Source organism: Eschrichtius robustus, chromosome 10 (assembly GCF_028021215.1).
Source record: "Eschrichtius robustus isolate mEscRob2 chromosome 10, mEscRob2.pri, whole genome shotgun sequence".
Classification (NCBI taxonomy): Eukaryota; Metazoa; Chordata; class Mammalia; order Artiodactyla; family Eschrichtiidae; genus Eschrichtius; species Eschrichtius robustus.
Window position 1 is genome coordinate 13,170,328 of NC_090833.1, and position 17,485 is coordinate 13,187,812.

The 17,485-nt window shown below is 56.9% G+C and overlaps 1 protein-coding gene across 10 annotated transcripts in view; it reads right to left on the reverse strand.

The window, feature by feature from the left end:
* DAB2IP (DAB2 interacting protein) overlaps positions 1–17,485 on the reverse strand; it is a 194,246-nt gene that overhangs the window by 45,412 nt on the left and 131,349 nt on the right. For 2 of the 10 annotated variants that reach the window (XM_068552333.1, XM_068552332.1), the window contains exon 1: positions 629–832. The exons of the other annotated variants lie outside the window; for them this stretch is intronic. In XM_068552333.1, the coding sequence (XP_068408434.1) occupies positions 629–795 (167 nt within the window). In that variant the 5' untranslated portion in view covers positions 796–832. Of the gene's footprint in view, positions 1–628; positions 833–17,485 lie in introns of those variants that run through there. 10 annotated transcript variants of the gene reach the window in all.

A 17,485-nucleotide genomic window follows, 5' to 3' on the forward strand; every position in this document is an offset into this window, starting at 1 on the left:
CCTGCAATACTAACCGTCAGAGAGACAGCCTAGGATTATTAAATCTGTCTCCAAGAGGCAGTGGCTAGGAGCCCCCGCGGCTTCACCCTGCTCCTCACCTGCGCTGGGAGGCCCAGGCTAAGCGGACAGTAGCCCGAGGGCCCTCACTGGCTCCTCAGCTTGGGGTCAAAGCCCCCTCCTCACAGCCCACCTTGCCAACCCCACCAGCTCCCTGGGCCTAGATCTCCTTCCCCACAGTTTTGCCTGCCTGCTTCCACCTCCTCGGTCCTCCGCTCAGTGGGCTTCTCTCCACCCGGATCCCGAAGACTTGAAGCTCCCAGGAGGACTGGGCCTGGTTCCCAGGAGGGAGGAGCCAGTCAAGCAACCCAGCCCCCACCTTCCCCCTTCCTTCCAAGCTGGTGGGGGTCTCCCATTCTTCCCCCGAGGCCAGCGTGAAAACCAGGCTGCTCGGGAGGGGCTGTGGGGCATCAACAAGGCCCTGGCCGGAGAGTGGGTGGGCTCCCAGGGCTGGGCCCCCTTGGAGAAACAGCTCCACACCCTCCGGCCTCCACCCACAGCCATCGAGGTGCCCACCCCCAGGGCAGGAAGTTTCCTGCACCCCCTTCCCCAGGCAGAGCCACCCACAGACCTTGGCGGAGGGATAGGCCTCTGGGCTGACCCTGGTCTGGGCACCAGGGGCCTGGGAGCCAGATGTGGCTTTCGAGGACGGCCGGGTCTCCACAGAGCAGCTCCTCCGGCCCGGCCCAGGATCTTGCCGAGGTTATCACCGAGGAGTCCGAGGCCACAGAGGCCCATTCCTGAGGATGGCGGGCACCCAGGTGCCTCTCCCGGCCAGATCAGGGGACCGCTCAGTCCAGGCCAGCATCTAAGAGCTGTGACCAGGCAGGTTTCCCCTTCCCGCAAAGCACGTGCTGACTCTGTCTTCCAAGTTGAAATTTCAGAAACGACTTAAAAAAACACACCGGTGACAACGTCTAGAGGTTTCCGGATCCTCCACGGAACAAGTGGAAAATTACAGTCTTCCATACAGGTAACCACATGGCACAAACTCCAGGTCCAAGAAGTCTAGAAAGACGCACTTTCAGCCACGAGCAGGTCGCCCTCCAAAGGCACCTGGGCGGGGTGCGGGCCCTGGAACCGAGCTCCCGGTCCGGGAGGCTGGAACAAGGCTCGCAGAGGAGTCTCAGGCTCCTCCCCAAAGCGCTGACTCCGCCCAGGGTCGTACCCCGCCCGAGTCCCGCCTCCGGGCCTTTGCACTTGCCGTTCCCTCTGCTTGGCCCGGGCTCTAGGCCAGGCTGGTTTCTCCTCATTCTGCTCTCAGATCAATTGTCGCGCGCGTCCTAGTAGAGGTGGTTCTAACCAAAGGAGCAACTTCCACCCCCACCCCAAGTTATCACTCAGCTTCACTTTCCTCATGGTACTGATCTGAAACAAGCTTGGGCCCCCTCCTCCTCCCACCTGGAAAACGTAGGGGCCTGTTCACCTGGTAGGCCCGGCACACCTCGGGCCAGTGCCTGGCACAAAGTAGGCACTAACAGATGTCCTGATCGAATACTAGTGTCCTTCTGGCTGGCCTGAGACAGGCCGGCCAAAGCTAAGTGGGAGCTGGGGGTGACCGAAAGACCCGGGGGCGCGCCAAAACCACCTCCCCCGCATCCAGCTCCTGGAGCGTTCCAGGCTCCGACCCCGCGGCGCCACGCCCCTCGCGCTCCAGGCCGGAAGCGGCCGGCTCCGCCCCCACGAAGCCCCGCCCTCAGCCCGCCCCACCCCGAGCCGCTGGCCCTGCCTTCCCAGGCCCGGCGGCAGGGGACATTCCGCGGCCAGCTGCCCCCAGCTGCAACCACTTTCCGCCCCAACCCGCCACTGTGCTCCGGACGCGGGCGGGGACGAGGCCTGGCCCACCCCCGACTGCTCGCGGAGGCCCCGCCGGAGTTCGTCGGGCTCAGAGCAGCAGTCCCGAGGCCCCCACCCCCCCGAGGGCCAGTACCCTCCCTCTCCCGCACTTCCATTCGGACATTTAAAAAATGCGAACAGAAACGGAGGTGCAGACAAAGCCTACTACGGTCACCCAGTCAAACAGGGCTCCCGACTCCCTGCACCGACTCCTTGGAGCTAGACCTTTTGGGAAGAACTGGGTTCAAGCCCCCTCCCAGGGCGGTTGCTCTCCTGTATCCGGGGCTGGGCCAGCAGGACAGAGGGGGAGGGTTAAGTGCCGGAGGGAAGAGACAAGGGGGTGAGCTGCGCAGGTTTGTGAATGCTACAGGACGACAGGGGCAGTCAGACCCAGAAGCCCAAATGCTGCCCCACCCGCTGGCCTGGGGGGTTCATCCTTGGGTCACCCTGACAGGGCCCTTACTGAACTGAAAATCCCTCTGGGAAAGGCACACCCAGCCAACCTGACATTTTCGCCTGGGGTTACCCGCTTTGCCATCCTGCTTGAAAAGCCACAGCAACGTTTTCCAAGTATTGAGCCTCTACCACACACAGGGAATCACACACCTCCCTTAACAGCCACCATCTGGAGGGGCTAATCAAAGTAGAGTGGCTGCTGCATAACTTTCTGGTGCAACGGGATTATGGAATCCAATCCCTCCATGTAAATATGGATAAACAGGCCGGTGGGAGACTAGCGTCCCTGCCTGGGGTCCTGCATACTCCATAGCCTCTACACCAGAGGCTCATAAGCCCCAGTTCAGCCCATGGTAATTTCAGCCTGATCCAGACCCTCAGCAACAACTGAGCTCCTATTAAGTGCCAGACTGTCAGGCACCTACTGTGTGCAGGTAGGCAGCACTCTGGCTGGGGCACCTGCAGGGCTGGTGAAGAGATCTGACTGTAACCCCAAAGCAGCCCCAACCTGGGAAGTAACTCACTCCGTCCCCTGCTGTGTCCTTGCTTGGGCTCAGCTCTGTTCTGAGCACAGGTGATCCTGACCACAGGTAATCTAACAAAACCCGCCCCCCCATCTGCATCTGCTCACACCCCCAAAGCCCAAAGAACTCTTAGCCAGAGGTGCACTTATGGTGGTGGTTCCCTTCCTTCTGAGGTGAGGTTTCCCCTCGCAGCTTCATCTGGGTCTATCCAATGTCTTAATAAAATTTCAAAACCGGGGAGAGGTGAGGCCGTAGTCACCAAGGGAGGCCCTAGGGCAGAAGAAGCCCCTTTGGCTCCCAGAGCATCCAAGGCACCAGAGATGGAGGGGACAGAGCCCATCTCCGAGCATTCCTCCAGGGCGCAGGCCCCAAGCAGGCCTCCCACTTAAACTCAATAATAGCGATAAAAAGGTAAGGCAGATACTGTAACCACTTTACAAATGAAGAAATCAAGTCTAGAGAAGCTCAATCACTTGCACAAGTTGGCCCAGCCACATCTGAAAGTACAATAGATGTGCCTCGCCCCAGACAGCCATTTGTACCTATTTACTGGTCCCCTCTTATCTCCCTCTTTAATTCTAATACCCCCTCCTCCTGGGAGCCTTCCCGGATTTCCCCCAGGCAGGAAGCCACCCCCACTGGTTGATCCACACAGTTCTAATGTCTTTTTATAACAAAATAGGCCCCTGTGACAGGACCTCTCCCTCTGCATGACAGCTGTCACAAGAGGGGGTCACGAGCTAAAAAGAAACGAGCCTGTCTCTGGGGTTCAGAAGATGTACTAACCAGCTATTTGACCTTGAATAAGGTGCTTCCTCCTTACCCTTCTAGCCTCAGCTCAGGGGACTGCATAACCTCCTTGCAAGCTGCTTTCAGAGCCATCTTGAACAATATGTGAAAGGGAGTGAGAACACAGTGAGCATCCTTGGAATTTCAGAAGCTGACCCCGTAACTCCTGGTTCCAGTGCCCCCAGTGACCAGGTCTCCCTAATCATTAGGCCCCACCCACCCACTGCACACTCCTCACCTTCACACACACCCCCACCAGCCACAGGCCCTCTTCTGCTCTTCCCCAGGCATCCCTGCCCTCTCTCATGGCCACGCCTCTGCTCCCACTCATCTCCCCTCCTGCCCCAATCTCCAATTCTCATTCACCTTTCAAGGCCCAGCTTAACTGCCCCACCTCAGGGAAGCCTTTTCCCAGTGTCCCCAGGCCCAGGAGGTATGTGAAGTCTCCCTCTCTTCCTGAATTCCCAGTCCTCCTCCCTTTCTCCTGGGTCCTGCTGCCTGTCCTGTCAGGCCCTCCTTGGGGTCTATTCATCTCTGGTTCTTCAAGTCCTAGGACTCAATAAATGTGTGATGGACCTCTTCTCCCAAAAGCTCAGAGCCCAGATGTCTCATGACCTTTCAGATCTGAAGGTGTCTCACCAACTGGGCCAGGCCCTGTGGGAGACCCTGGAACCTACCTTCCTCAAGGAGCTTCCCATTTCCGGGGGTACAAGGGAGCCAGCCCCAAGACTGTCAAGGAGCACTTCCAGGCAATGCTTGTATATCCCCTTGGGGAGAGAGATACTCATATCCTGGGAGGGAGGACCTTTCTTGTGACCACAGCACTGTCCTTTCCAGAGGCTGTGTAGAGGACGGAGGCCCTTTGCGGCCTGCCCAGAACTGCCTCAGCCAGAGGAGGGCGCTGCTGTAACCCACTGCCTCCATCCAGGTGAGTCTGCAGGCCAGAAGCAGGCACAAGACCGAAGAGGGATGCCCCGCAGAGGACAGTCAGCCCCCGGCCCTGGCTGTTCATGGACAACGGCTTCTGAAGAGACCACTGCTGTACTCAGCTGAAGCTGAGAAACAAACTTGGTATTAGACTGAGGGCCAACTCTGGGTAGCAGTTTCAATGTGCCCCAGCTGTTAATTTATGTGAACACATCTATGCTTGTGTGGTTTTATCATCACCAACAAGCAACAAATGTGTTCTGGCACCAGCTATGTGCCAGGCCCAGTGCTAGGTATTTTACATACATTATCTTCTTAATCTTCCAAAGAGCCATAAGCTGTGGGTATCCACAGGGATATTTTACTAAAATGAAGCTGAAGCACAGAGAGGTTGGAAAAGTTGCTCAAGGTCACACAGCTAGTTACTGGTAGGAGCTGCAATTCCAGGCCCCTCCACAATCTGGCCGCAGCCTGTCTTCCTGGCCTGAGCTGTCAGTGCTCACCATTCCAGAGCCTCTGTTCTCCGTCCCCACCCCTCAAGTTCCCCACTCCCTTTGTTTTGTGCCATGGGTGGGGGGCGGGTTGGGAGGGTGTTAATGTATATTGTCAGCCTGCAGCCTCCCAACTCCCTCTCCCTCTCCACCTGCTCAGACCCCCTCCTCCCTCCCGAAAGGCCAGCTGGGCTCCGGCCCTCTGGCTGCCTCCCCCCACCAGCCTGGTTGCATCTACCCCATCTGCCAGGCCCCCAACCACTGTCTTGTGGTAATGACTTCAGCTGGCAGAGAATCCTGGAACCTTTCCCCCTACAGCGACGTTGACACACGTTCACTGAAAAACCGTAATGTTTCCATCAAAGCATTTAGGGGGAGTAAATTCCTACCCATGTGACGCCTCCTGGGAAAAACACAGAGTAAATTTACTCAACCGGCAATGAGACGTGGTCAGCACTTCTCTTTCTTGGTTGTCAAGGTGCCAAGTCCTGGGCAACAACCCGCGTGGTGTTCCAGGACCTGAGCACTATCAAGGGGTGAGGGGAGGGGACGGTTCCAGTTCAGGAGCCTGTGACTGCTGCCCTGGCTGCACAGGACGCTGGGTCAGTTTGTGATCAAGACTTAGATGATCCCTAAGCCCCTGCCCAGAGACTCCAGTGCTACTCGCTGAGCTCCCACCAGAGCCCGGCTTCTGTGTCTCTGGCTGGGTCACCTACTGCCCAGGCCCCAAGCCCTGTCGCCGCAGCCACCACCCCACCAGGTCTACACCAGGCCAAGGTCACACACGCCCCCTAACGTCACAACTCTGAAAGGTCAGGGAATTCAAACCTCCCTGAACCGTCCCCTTAACCCCGCCCCAACCCCTGGAACCGGCGATGGGGATGCAGGGGGGGAGGCCCTGCTCCACCTCCAGGTTCTAACGCTGCCAAAAGGGGAGGTACAACGCCAGGCACTGGGACCTGGGGTTCCTAACCCATCCAGCTCCACCACTGGGAACTGGAATAACCGTGAGGCCGGAGCAGCAGAGAAGATGGAGGAAGTGAGGCGAGGCCCACAGGCCACCGCCCTGTCTGCTCTTCTCCATGTAAGCAGACAGCAATTCTGCAACAAGGCGGCGCTTACAACCCCTCCCACGATCCCCCAGAGCCCCGCTCTTAGAGGTTCCCTGCTTCTAGGGAGTGGAGCGCAAGCGTCTGATTTGATTTTCTCCACATGTTTTCTGAGAATCTGCTGCAGCACTGCCGCGTCTGACACTACTGGCCTCCACTCCGTGACGTGCGTCGGAAGGAGGCATCACTATTCCCATTATACAGATGGGAAAACAGGCCCACCAAGGTTAAACATCCAGTCCAAGGCTACACATCTAGACAGGGAGTGATCCAGGACACAGGCAGGTCAACAAGACACGCGGTCTCTGCCCTCAAGAAGTTGGCAGTCCAGTGGGGGAGGGGTGCGTACAGCCATTAGCGCCAGAAACACACTTAACAGGCCGTGGGCCCCGAGGAAACTGCGAAAGTATCCAGAGCAGGGCCTGGCCCAACAGAGGACCTATAATGATGGCAGGAACAGTTCCGGTTTGGGGGTAAGGAATTGGGAGAGGCTTCAAAGAGAGGAGGGCATCCCAGTAGAGCCTCCTCCTGAGATCTGGGACCCCCACACCAAGCTCTGTGCCTAGCACACCGTGCAAGGGAAGGAGTGTGGACAGACGAGTTAACTGGGGGCAGGCGCCGGGCACACTGTGTCACGTTTACATCGTCACTGCCTGGCCCCAGGAGGTGTGTCAAATTCTTTGCCTCATTTACAAGACGGGGAGACAGAAGTGCAGAGCAGTCAAGTACTCTGCTCCGAGCAACACGGCTAGTAAGGTCCCTGTCGTGTCTGGCTCAAGGCCTGCCTTTCCAGCAAGCACTTAATTTCTCTGGGTGTCTGTTTGCTCATCTGTAAGGCACTCCTCTGTCAGAATCGCCTCCACTGCAGACTGCAGTTGGGCAGCCTAGGTTTGGAAGGTGGTAGCCATGTGATTCCAGACCCCGCTCCTGCAGCCTGTTGGGTGAACGAGCAGAGGGGGCTCCCCTCCTTCACAGTCAAGTTTTCCAAGGAACGGCCACCGATACGGAGTTCTAACTGGTGAGCCTGGTGGCATGGAGCCCAGCAACACAGCCAGTGGGTGCCGTTGTTGCAGGGGAAAGAGCTGAGCACAGCAAATATAGCCGTTGACCCAATTCAGTTCCGTTCTGTCTTCGAGAAAATAATTGAGTTTAAATGAATAGGTTTCCCACGTCCCCTCTGGTCTCGGGGAGGGTGGAAAAGGAGAAGGGGAGACAGGAACACTTCCCTGGGCTCACGGTTGGTTATTTTTGAGTCATTAGGCCTGTGAAAAGTTTCCTTCTTGCCTTGGCAGACAGTGGAGTTGGACATGGCTGGGAGGCAGCGAGGTGGAGTGAAAACCACGCAAGGTGGACGGTGAGGATGGAGGTTTAAGGCCTAGCTGACAACAGCCTTGTGGAGCGGCCCACTCAGATCCCAGGCTCGTCATCTCTAGAATGGGAACCCTATCCCCCCATACACCCCTCCCAGGATCACTGGGAAGAGCTAGTGCAGGCTAAGCAAACTCGAAGGCCTTCTGGGGAGTAAAAGGAATCTGAGATGAACTGCAGAGGCTGGTTCTCTGCCCTGCAGGAATACAGTCCCAACGCTGCCACATCTGTTTGTTCAAGAAAAGCCAGAAATCCAGATTTTTCTGGTGAATGTTGAATGCGAATTGTTTTGGGAGTGCTTAAATATGGGGAACGGTTTTTTTTTTAAAACACCAAAAAACACCTTTCACCCTCCCAGACCAAATGAAACCTGCCTGTGGGCTACACATGGCCACAAGCCACCCGTGTGCAACCTCTGACTTAGTGACAACACGTGTAAAGCCAGTTAGGACATGCTGGTGTCCTCCCATCTGTTTACTGTCTCATAATTTTCTTTGGCAGTGAGGCCAAGCCCAGCCCTGCTTGAGTGGGAGAGGCGAGGGACACCGTCCTCTCCTCAAGACCTCAGGGGAGGCTGAGGGGCCGCTTCCCCGCCCCGCCACACACACACACACACACACACACACACACACACACACACACACACACACACACACACACACACACACACACACACACACACACACACACACACACACACACACACACACACACACACACACACACACACTGCGGGCAGGTACGTGGGGACGCGGGGATGGCTTTACCCTGTTAGGGTCTCAGCTTCCCCTTCAGCAGAAACGGGGGGGGGGGGGGGGGTTCTGAGAGGACCAAATGAGAACGAGATAGAGTGAGCCTGTGTGTCAAGTCTCCCCAGAGAAGAAGTGCCGCAGAGTGGAAGAAGCACGAGAGTTAGCGAGACCTCGGGGTCTTTTCCGCGACTGCCAGCTCTTGGCTGTGTGCGCCCAGGGAAGTTACCTAGCCTCTCTGTGCCTCAGTTTCATCCTCTGTACACAGGAGATAAGAATCTCTGGGACACAGAGCTGTTGTGAAGATTAAATGAGATGATGACTGTCAAGTGCCTGGTAGGATGCCTGGCACGTAGCAAGGGGGCAAGCAATGATAGGCGCTATTATTATCGTTCTTGTTATCTTTGGTGAAAAGCATGCCAGAGAATTCTGACTGGGTGATTACAGTGATGTAGCACAGCCTGGCAAACTTGTTGTCAACAGATGAGGCCACCTATAATTAGCACGATCATTACGTATGCAAACGGCGTGGCTGAGATGCTGGAGCACGGTGTCCTTTGAAGTGTGCTAAGTAACCCCCTCCCCTGGCCGCCTGCCCTCCCCAAATCTCGTTTACACTATTAATTTCATTAGCAAACATTGTTTTAATAAAGCAAGACAGAATGCCAAACTAGTATATATGCAAATCAAGGAGGTTTAAAACCATTTGACCCCTGCTGCCCACTGCGGGAGTCGGGGAGGCTCTCTGTGGAGGCCCGCGCCCCACCTGGAATTGTTTCTGGGGGCCCATCCTCAGGCTCCTCGGTCAGCTGCAGGTCTGGGGCTACAGTTACTGTCTCCCCATCCTCTTTTCCCAGTAGGGCAGGCTGAAGACCTCCACTAACTGGCTCCCCTCCGATATGCGGAGCTGGGGAGAGGGGGCTTGGGGGTGTGTTTGGCATGGAGCAGGCACTGTATTTTGGGGAGAAGAGATTCATAGCAGCTTTAATATGACTGCTGAGTTCCCTAAGAGCCGGGACATAGCATATCAGGCATATCATCATACCCATTTTACATCTGAGAAAACCCAGTCCCACAGAGATTTAGGATGTAATTTGCCCAATGTTACATAAATATTAAGTTGCAGAACTGGATTCAAACTTGGGTCAGGCCAGTCTACCAACTCTGGAGTCTGTTCTTCTGGCTCTGCCCTGAAACTGTACTTCGAATCTCCCTGGAGAGGACACAGTAAGTGAATAATCCAAAAGTGATTGCAGAGCCTTCTTACTGAGGGACCACCAGAGACTGACCCAGGTTCTGAACTGAAAAAACTGAGGCTCAGAGGTCCTGTATGTAAGTCCCCTACATGCGAACCTCTGAGGGGCAAACTTTCAAAGATTCAAACATGCATTTGCATGTCCAATAACATAAGTTAGTGCATGTGTCTGGCGTATACTGTCACATGCGTGCATCCTCTACAAGTGGTTGTGCTTTTGTGTACTTTACTGTACAGTACTGTATAGAGTACAGTACTACAGTATCTTTATTTCAAGCCCAGGATGTCCGGAAGCAAGCGTAAAAGCAGCAGTGATGTAGCTGGTACTACTGTACTTCTCAAGCTACTGTACTGTTAAGACTAAAAATGTTTTAATTTTTTGTGTTTGTTTTTTATGTATTATTTGTGTGAAAAGTATTATAAACCTATTACAGTACAGTACAGTACTATATAGCCGATTGTGTTAGTTGAGTACCTAGGCTAACTTTGTTGGACTTAACGAACAAAATTGGACTTGCGAACACGCTCTCGGAACGGAACTCTTTCGTATGTAGGGGACTTACTATAATTTGCCCACAGTCCCACAGGCAGAAAGGAGAAGAGCCTAGAACCCAGAGCCTCTGGCCCCAGGAAGGCTGCTTTTACATTTAGATCTTTACACACAAGACAATTCAACAATCGTCCTCCCTCTTAATAGTTGCGTCAGTATCTTAACCATGCCTGTATCCCCTGGGTCCAACACAGACCCAAGAAGACAAAAGATGCTCAGGAAATGTTTGCTAAGCTGAACTGTTTTCTTACCACAAAAGACAATGCCGAACAGCTGGGACAGTAAAGGCGTATGAAGCAAGATGGGTGGTGCTCAGGGCAAGGAAGAGAGCAGACCATCCTCTGTGGAAGAACGTGGCCATCCTCAGCTTGGGAAGGGCCCCTTTCAAAGCATTTCCCTGCTGGATGTCCGCTCAAGAGGCAGGCAGTTAGTTGTCCCTCAATATTGAAAGAAATGAAAATAGAAGTCTTAACAGATGTGTTAGTCCCTCACCTGCCCCTGCCGGCTCAGGCCACCATCATGCCTTTTCTCACTCCTTCCTTCCTTGGCCCCTGAAATTGAGGCTGGGAGAGATGAGTGACTTGCCTGAGGTCTGGGAGCGGTGAAGACTAAGACCCACACTTCTCTGCTCCTTCAACCAGGCTCTCCCCACCTCCACCTGCTGGCTCTCCCGTCACCCCTCCCAACTCCCCACCTGTGGCTCTTGGAAACCTAAGGGAGCCTTGATAATGACGGCGAACATAATCGCCCTCCCCCGGCCCCTACCCCACGGCCGCCTCTGCCACAGCTAAGCAGACTGGGCACCTCCTACGTGTGGACACTCTGCTAAGCCCGTCCCCTTAAAAACCAATAACCCTCACACATACTGTGGGAAGCAGGTACAACAAGTGTCCCATTAACAGAGATGCAGAGTGAAGTTCGGACAGGTTAGGTAACGTGCTCAAGGGTCTGGAGCTGGATTCAGGCAGGCAGTCTCACTCAGGGGCCTGTTCCATATGGTGGGGCCCGGGGAACCCCCAGATGGGGAGCTGGCGGGGGTCCCCCCCACCTCCATGTCCTGGCCGGGAGTGTGACACAGTGTATTCCCACTCAACGGCACTACATCCTGCCAGGGGTCATTCAACCCCTCCCCCTGCCTCCAGACAAGGTTGTAAATGAGCCTGCAGTGGGGATGGGCTTCGGGGACTGAGGCTCAGCTGCCCAAGCCCAGACAACATTCTTCAGAGACCACCCTAAGGCCCCGCGCTCACTGCCTCCTTGCGGGGTAGGGGCTGGGGCTCCTGGCAGTATGGCGGAGGGGGTGAGGAGACCCTCCCCCTTGAGGAGAAAGGCAAAAGGGGGCCAGGCCCTCAATTGCCAGCTTGTTCCTCCTCCTTCCAGGCCCCCTCCCACAGGCAGGGAGCTGCCTTGAAATCAGGCCCCGGCTCCTCTTCAAATCCTTCCTGCTCCCAGTCACCTCCAGGATCGAGTCCTGCCTTCACGCCATCTTCCACTCTATCCCCTGCCACCCCCCAGGCCGACGCACACCACACATGGCCAGCGACACACACCACCAGGCCCGCCAGCAAGCCCTTCCCTCCTCTCCCCAGGGAAGCCTGCCACCAGCCTTCACTTCTGCCCTGTGGCCCAACCACCAACTCTGAGAAGCGTCCCTGAGCCCCAGGGGGGCCCTCACTCCTTTCCCTGTCCACCCACAGCCCCTCTGACGTAGGGTCTGTTCACCTCCTCCTCCAGCAGGCGTCCCTGAGGGCAGAGACTGGGTGTGACCGCCCTGCCCACAGCGCAGTGTGTGCCCCGGCTCCTAGAATTTGCGGCACAGGGCGGGCCAGGGTCCGTGAGCCCAGATCTAAGGGTGACCACTGGAAGGGGAGTCTCTTGAAGGCAGACCTGACCACAAGCCCCAGATCAGGACAGGCCAGGGCCCGCCAGCCAGCTCTCCCAACCCCATTCATTAGGCGAATATGCACGGTGCCAGGCCCAATCTTTCCACGAACGCTGCACAATGGCTGTGTTGAGAATCACAGGAGATGAAGTCATTGCTCCCAGAAACAGGCTGATTAAGAAGACGTGACGACAACGCAAACAGCAAGGCTGGAGACACACACACACACACACACACACACACGCACGCTCGCTCGCTCGCTCTGTCTCACCGTGTGCTTCTCCGCCCTGGGAAGCCGGGCCAGGCCTGAGCTCCTCTGGGAAGCAGAGATCATGCCAGGAAACAGAGCCAGCGCAGGGAACCTGGACTTGGGCCACACAGTGGTCTTGGGAGCTGTGGTGCCCCAGGGCGCTCTCCTCAGGGACTCCCTGGCTGGGGCGCCCTGTCCTGACCTGCACTGAAGTCCCCGACCTGCCCCCGGGCCCTCTCAGACCCCTCCGGTTCCTTTTCTCACTCCCTCCTTGGCTCCACCCCTCATCTCTTCCCGGGGTCTTCCCATACGCCCCCTTTTTGGCCCCCTCACAATTCTGTCCTCTCCTGCAGGCACGCCCGACTAGATTCTGAGGAGGTGGGAGCTTCTACTGGCTAAGACAGGGCTCTGGGCTACAGACACTGGGCAACAGTCCCAAACAGGAACCAGGGCTGGGGGCTTGAGGCTTCCGGGCCAGGAGTTTCAACAAGCCCAACTCTCTTGCTGCAGCTGTGTGACCATGAGATAGTCTGTCCACCTCTCTGAGCTTATCTTCCTCACCTATAAAAGGCAGATAGCAAAGCACCTACGTCATGGAGTAAGATTAAGTGAAACGTGTTGATTTGTTCATTCACCAACCTTGTGTCAGGCCCTATTCTAAGGGCTGGAGACACATTAGGGAACAAGACACCAATGCCCTGATCCCCTGGGGCCTACAGCCTAGCGTGGGAGAAGTACACAAACGTGTATGATCGTATCAGGGGAACTCAAGTACTAAGAGGGAACTCACAGGAGAGGAGGGTACAGGCTAGAGGGGAGAACGAGGCTGGGTTTGACAGCGTGGCTGGATGAAGTGGGGGCAGGTCACAGACATCTGGGCAAAGAGTGACCCAGGGAGAGGGAACAAGAGCAAAGATCCAGGGCTGGGGCACTGCAGGGGTGCGGGGCAGGGACGAGGGGGCAAGTAAAATCAGCAAGGCAGGCAGGCAGGAGCTGCCCATGCAGGGGCCAGGGAAGGGCGCGGCGCCCGGGTGGTGTACTGTCTAAAGACTGCGCTGGCGGAGGGCAGACTGAAGGGGAGCGAGGTCGGAGGTGGAGACCAGCCTAGGGGTCGGCCTCAGGCCCAGGTGGGAGGTGACAGAGGCCTGGACTTGGCGGCAGTGGTGGCGGCACGTGAGGCGCTCGGCACGTGCCTGTCACAAAGTGAATCTTCAGTATTCGTTCCTCTTGTCCCTGTCGTCATCACCATCAACATCCTCGTCACCCCTAATACTGGCCAGGGCTCCGCTGGTCCCAAAGCTGAAGGGCTGTCAGGCAGACCCCGGCAGAGCCCTGTGGGGCGGGCAGGGCTCCTCACCCCGTTTTACAGGTGACCAAGCTCCTTGCTTGAGGTCTCCAGAGCAGTGACAGGCGGGGCCGGCACTCTTGCCCTCCCCCGCCCCACCCAGGGCCCGTCCTCACAGGCTGCGTCCCAATCCACACAGGCCTCCCCTGGGGAAAACACTAGGCTCCAAACAACAACAGCGCCCATGTTCGCATGTCGCAGGCTTCCGAGTTCTTTCCTGTCTACGTTCTCACTTGCTGAGAGGGAGGCACTTCAGGCCCCTCCACGTGAGGGACTAGGGCTGAAAAAGCACCCCGGAATCTTGGTTTAGGAGCTTTCTGAGCCCAGGCAAACACTCCCTGCGGGCCGGGCTCCAGGGCCTCTGCACGGCGGCCTGCCCAGCCCAAGAGAGCCCCAGGAAGAGACGTGCACGCACCTCTCCACCCCAGGCTGGCACCACAGCTGACTCCTGTCCCCGTCCCCAGGGGCGGGCACAGGTGAGCAAAAACAGAAAACTCAGTCCCGAAGGTCCCCTGGGGAGTCCTGTCTGCAAGAGAAGCCTGGAGCCAGCCAGCCAGCAGGCCTCCTTCCCTCTCACCCACCATCTCTGAGCTTGGGCGAAGCTGCTAGGAAACGACCATCCCTCTCCCCTGCCCCTCCTGGAGCCACCAGGAGAGCCACGCTGTCCCCAGAGCTGTGGGGACAGGGATGGGACGAAGGGCGTGAGCTGGGAGGGAGGGGGTCTGCGGGAACCCGGGGAGCAGCCAGCCTTCCTCCGCGCCCGTCTCTACCGGTCAAGGAGGTAAGACTAATAAGCTCGACAGCACGCTCTCAAGCACAGAGACATAGATACCGTTTTATAAGCCACAGAAAAAGCCCCGCGAGCCACGGTCAGCAGTGGTTTGGGGTGAGGGGTCTGGGGTGGCAGTGGTGTGGAAGGAGAGAGGGCACTTTTGCTTTACACTCCTCCATGATGGCTGGAATTTGGTACTCCGCGCTTGTGTTTTTAACCACCTTCATGTTAAAAAGAAGACTTTAAAGTAAAGTGAAGTGAACGAGAAGACATTTGGTGAGGAATCTGGCACGTGCTGGCACCTGTTCCTCCGGAAGGCAAGTGCCTGCCTCACAATTCTTTTCTTCTGCGCAGGCCTCGCCCAAGCCAGCTGCCGCCAGCCGCCCTGCATGCCCAGAGAGGACAGAGCCAGGGTGGGAGGAGGGAGGGCTGGAAACCGGCCACCAACCACCACCCCCCACCTTCAGACACAAACGCGTGTGGGGATCGCAGGGTCACCGCCCCTCGTCCCTGACCGCCCCACCCCCTCTGCTGCCTCGCTCGCCTTAGCACAGGCCCCGGGGGTGGACCCTACCACTCTCCATGTCCGGCTACTCCCTCAGCCCCCGGCCACGCTGGGCTTCCATCATGCGTGTGTCTCTGGCCCTGCACACAGCAGGTGCTCAATGAGAGCTTGCTGGACATTCGAATCGCTGGTGAGCAGTTGGAAAGAAACTCAAAAATGGATATGGCGGGAGTGGCCGACAGCGGGGAGAAACAGAAAAGTTACGCCTGAACAGGAAGATACCCAGACAGGCTTTGGCCAGAGCAGTTCAGACTCTCAGAAGAATGCAGGACCCCTGCAGGGGGAGGGGAGGTGAGCCCCCTTCGGGACGTTTAGACCTTCCTGTAGACCTTCCTGTGCCCGAAGGAGCTGCAGAGCCAGTAGGAGAACAAATGCAAAGGACTGGGGGAGGACACAGCCTCATGGACACACAGGCAGATGGGCAGCCCCCCAAAAGCTGTGTACTTACACCTTTGCTAAAGGTCAGGATACCCTGTGTCCCAGGGCTTTCTCTAAAATACTTGTGACCTTTCTTCCCTGAGCTCTTCCCTGACCAAAGCCTCTCGTTCACTGTGACAGTGCCGGGCAGAAGCACCGGGCCAGAGGCAGGCGACACAGCTGAGCAGGCTCACGGGAGCCTGGGTCAGGCCTGCCGTGTATCTGCTCGCCCAGGGCAGCCCTCGGCCAGGCATGCCGGGCTTCCACAACCGCGTGTGGCCCCATCCGTCCTGCTGCTCCGGTCCCCTCTGCTCCAGTCCCAACGGTCCTAAAAAACGGTTCTGCAGATTCCTGCAGCCACACCTCTGCCCAGGTGGCTCCCCCCCCCCAGGAGGCCATGCCTACTCCCTGCTGCCCATCTGGATTTTATCCAACCTTTAGGATAAAGATTTCTAACTAAAGAATATTTGGTCAACACTCATGTTTTGTTTAGCCCACACAGTGTTTGACATTTTTAAGTTTTGAATCAACTGCCAACACTTAAAGATGTGAAATTTCAAAATGTTATCCAAAACCCTCTAGATTTCTGGCTTTTCTTATAAGTCCAAAGGCCCAGTGCCACGGCGCAGGGCCTGCTGCCTCCTTAGCAGGACACACCCCCTCCAGACTGCCGGCATCCACCACATCTGCACCTGCCTCAGCCGGGGGCTCCAGTGTGGCAGCCTGCAGGACAGGGGCAGGGCCCACCACACATCTCCCAGGGACATGCCCAGCACCTGGAGGCGCACAGCAGGGGCTTGCTTACTGTGCGTGGAATAATGAACAGAGATGCGCTGCCTCAGCCTCACCCTGCCTGGACCCCCTGACTGCTGTCTGCCTCCCTGCGAGACCCAGGCTGGGATAGAACGATGCTCCTCGGTCCTGGGTCCCCCTCCCACAGCTGGGCACACCTGCAGTGGGACACTGGGGCTGCAACAAGATCCTCACATCAATATCTGATCTTTGCTTCAGAAGCCGTGTCTTCTAGAACCCAGCCAAAGGAAGAGTAGAGCTCCTGGCATCTCCCCGCCTTCAATCAAAGTGGCAGGATTCCAAGCTGGCCCACAAACACTGATCCCCAGGACTTTTATTAAACTGAAAAGGAGAAATTCGGCAGCAGGAACTAACAAAGCCAGGCTTCCTCGATGCCCGCCTGCAGGAGGCCTGCCCCCCTTTGAAGCCGGTAGCCAGCTCTTCCCTTTTTCTGGGTTTTCAAGGTCAGAGTCACATTGGCAGCAAGGGTTCTCTTTGTTCTCCTGCCTCTGACTTACCCCAAACACAGTCACTGCCCCCAACAGCCAGGTCCTCAGCAGTGGCAAAGGACGGTCTTGCTCCTGCTGGGGGCAGGGGGTGGGGGAGCAGTGAGAGCCAGCCAGGCGCTGGTCGTGCCCCCTGGGGCCCTGCTTCCCGGGAAACGGCGTCTCTGTGGGCCTGGCTTCCCTGCCAGCTTGGGAGCACCCTCTCTGATCCACAGTGCCATGCTCGATAGAGGCTGATGGGAGAGGAACAGCTGACGGCCCCCAGAGTGTGCTCCCAGCCTGGGGAGCGGGCACCCACCAGGAGAATGGGCTCGTCCGAGCTCTGCCCCTCGCTGGCTGATGCTATGACCTCAGCCTACCTGCTTCCTCTCTCTGAGCTCTGGTTTCCTCATTTGGAAAACGGGGAAATAAATACCTGATCCCAAACAACTGCCCTCCTAATGGGACCCAGAGGAGCTTGTGAATCACAAGGTGCCATGCCAAGGTTAATTATTCCAGCGCCCGGCACAGCACCCAGCACGCAGTAGGTGCTCAATGTATCGTTCGTGGTGCAAACGTTTATTGGGCCCCTGCACCGTTCCAGGGTGCATGAAAGGTACCTGGGCCCAGGATGAAGGCCTGCCTGTGCGTGGGAGGTCTACCCTTCAAGGGGCCCGCAGACAACTGTCATACCATGAAAACTGCCAGGAAATAAGGATCAGGATGCTGTGAGACCCACGGGGGTGGGGTCCTGGGCTCCTTGAGGTGGGGTGAGAGACCCAGGTCTTAACAAGAGCCCCACCTCTTGGCTGCCAGGCAGCAGAGGCCAAAGTTGAGGGCTGCCCACCTGTAGGCTGCCTGGCACG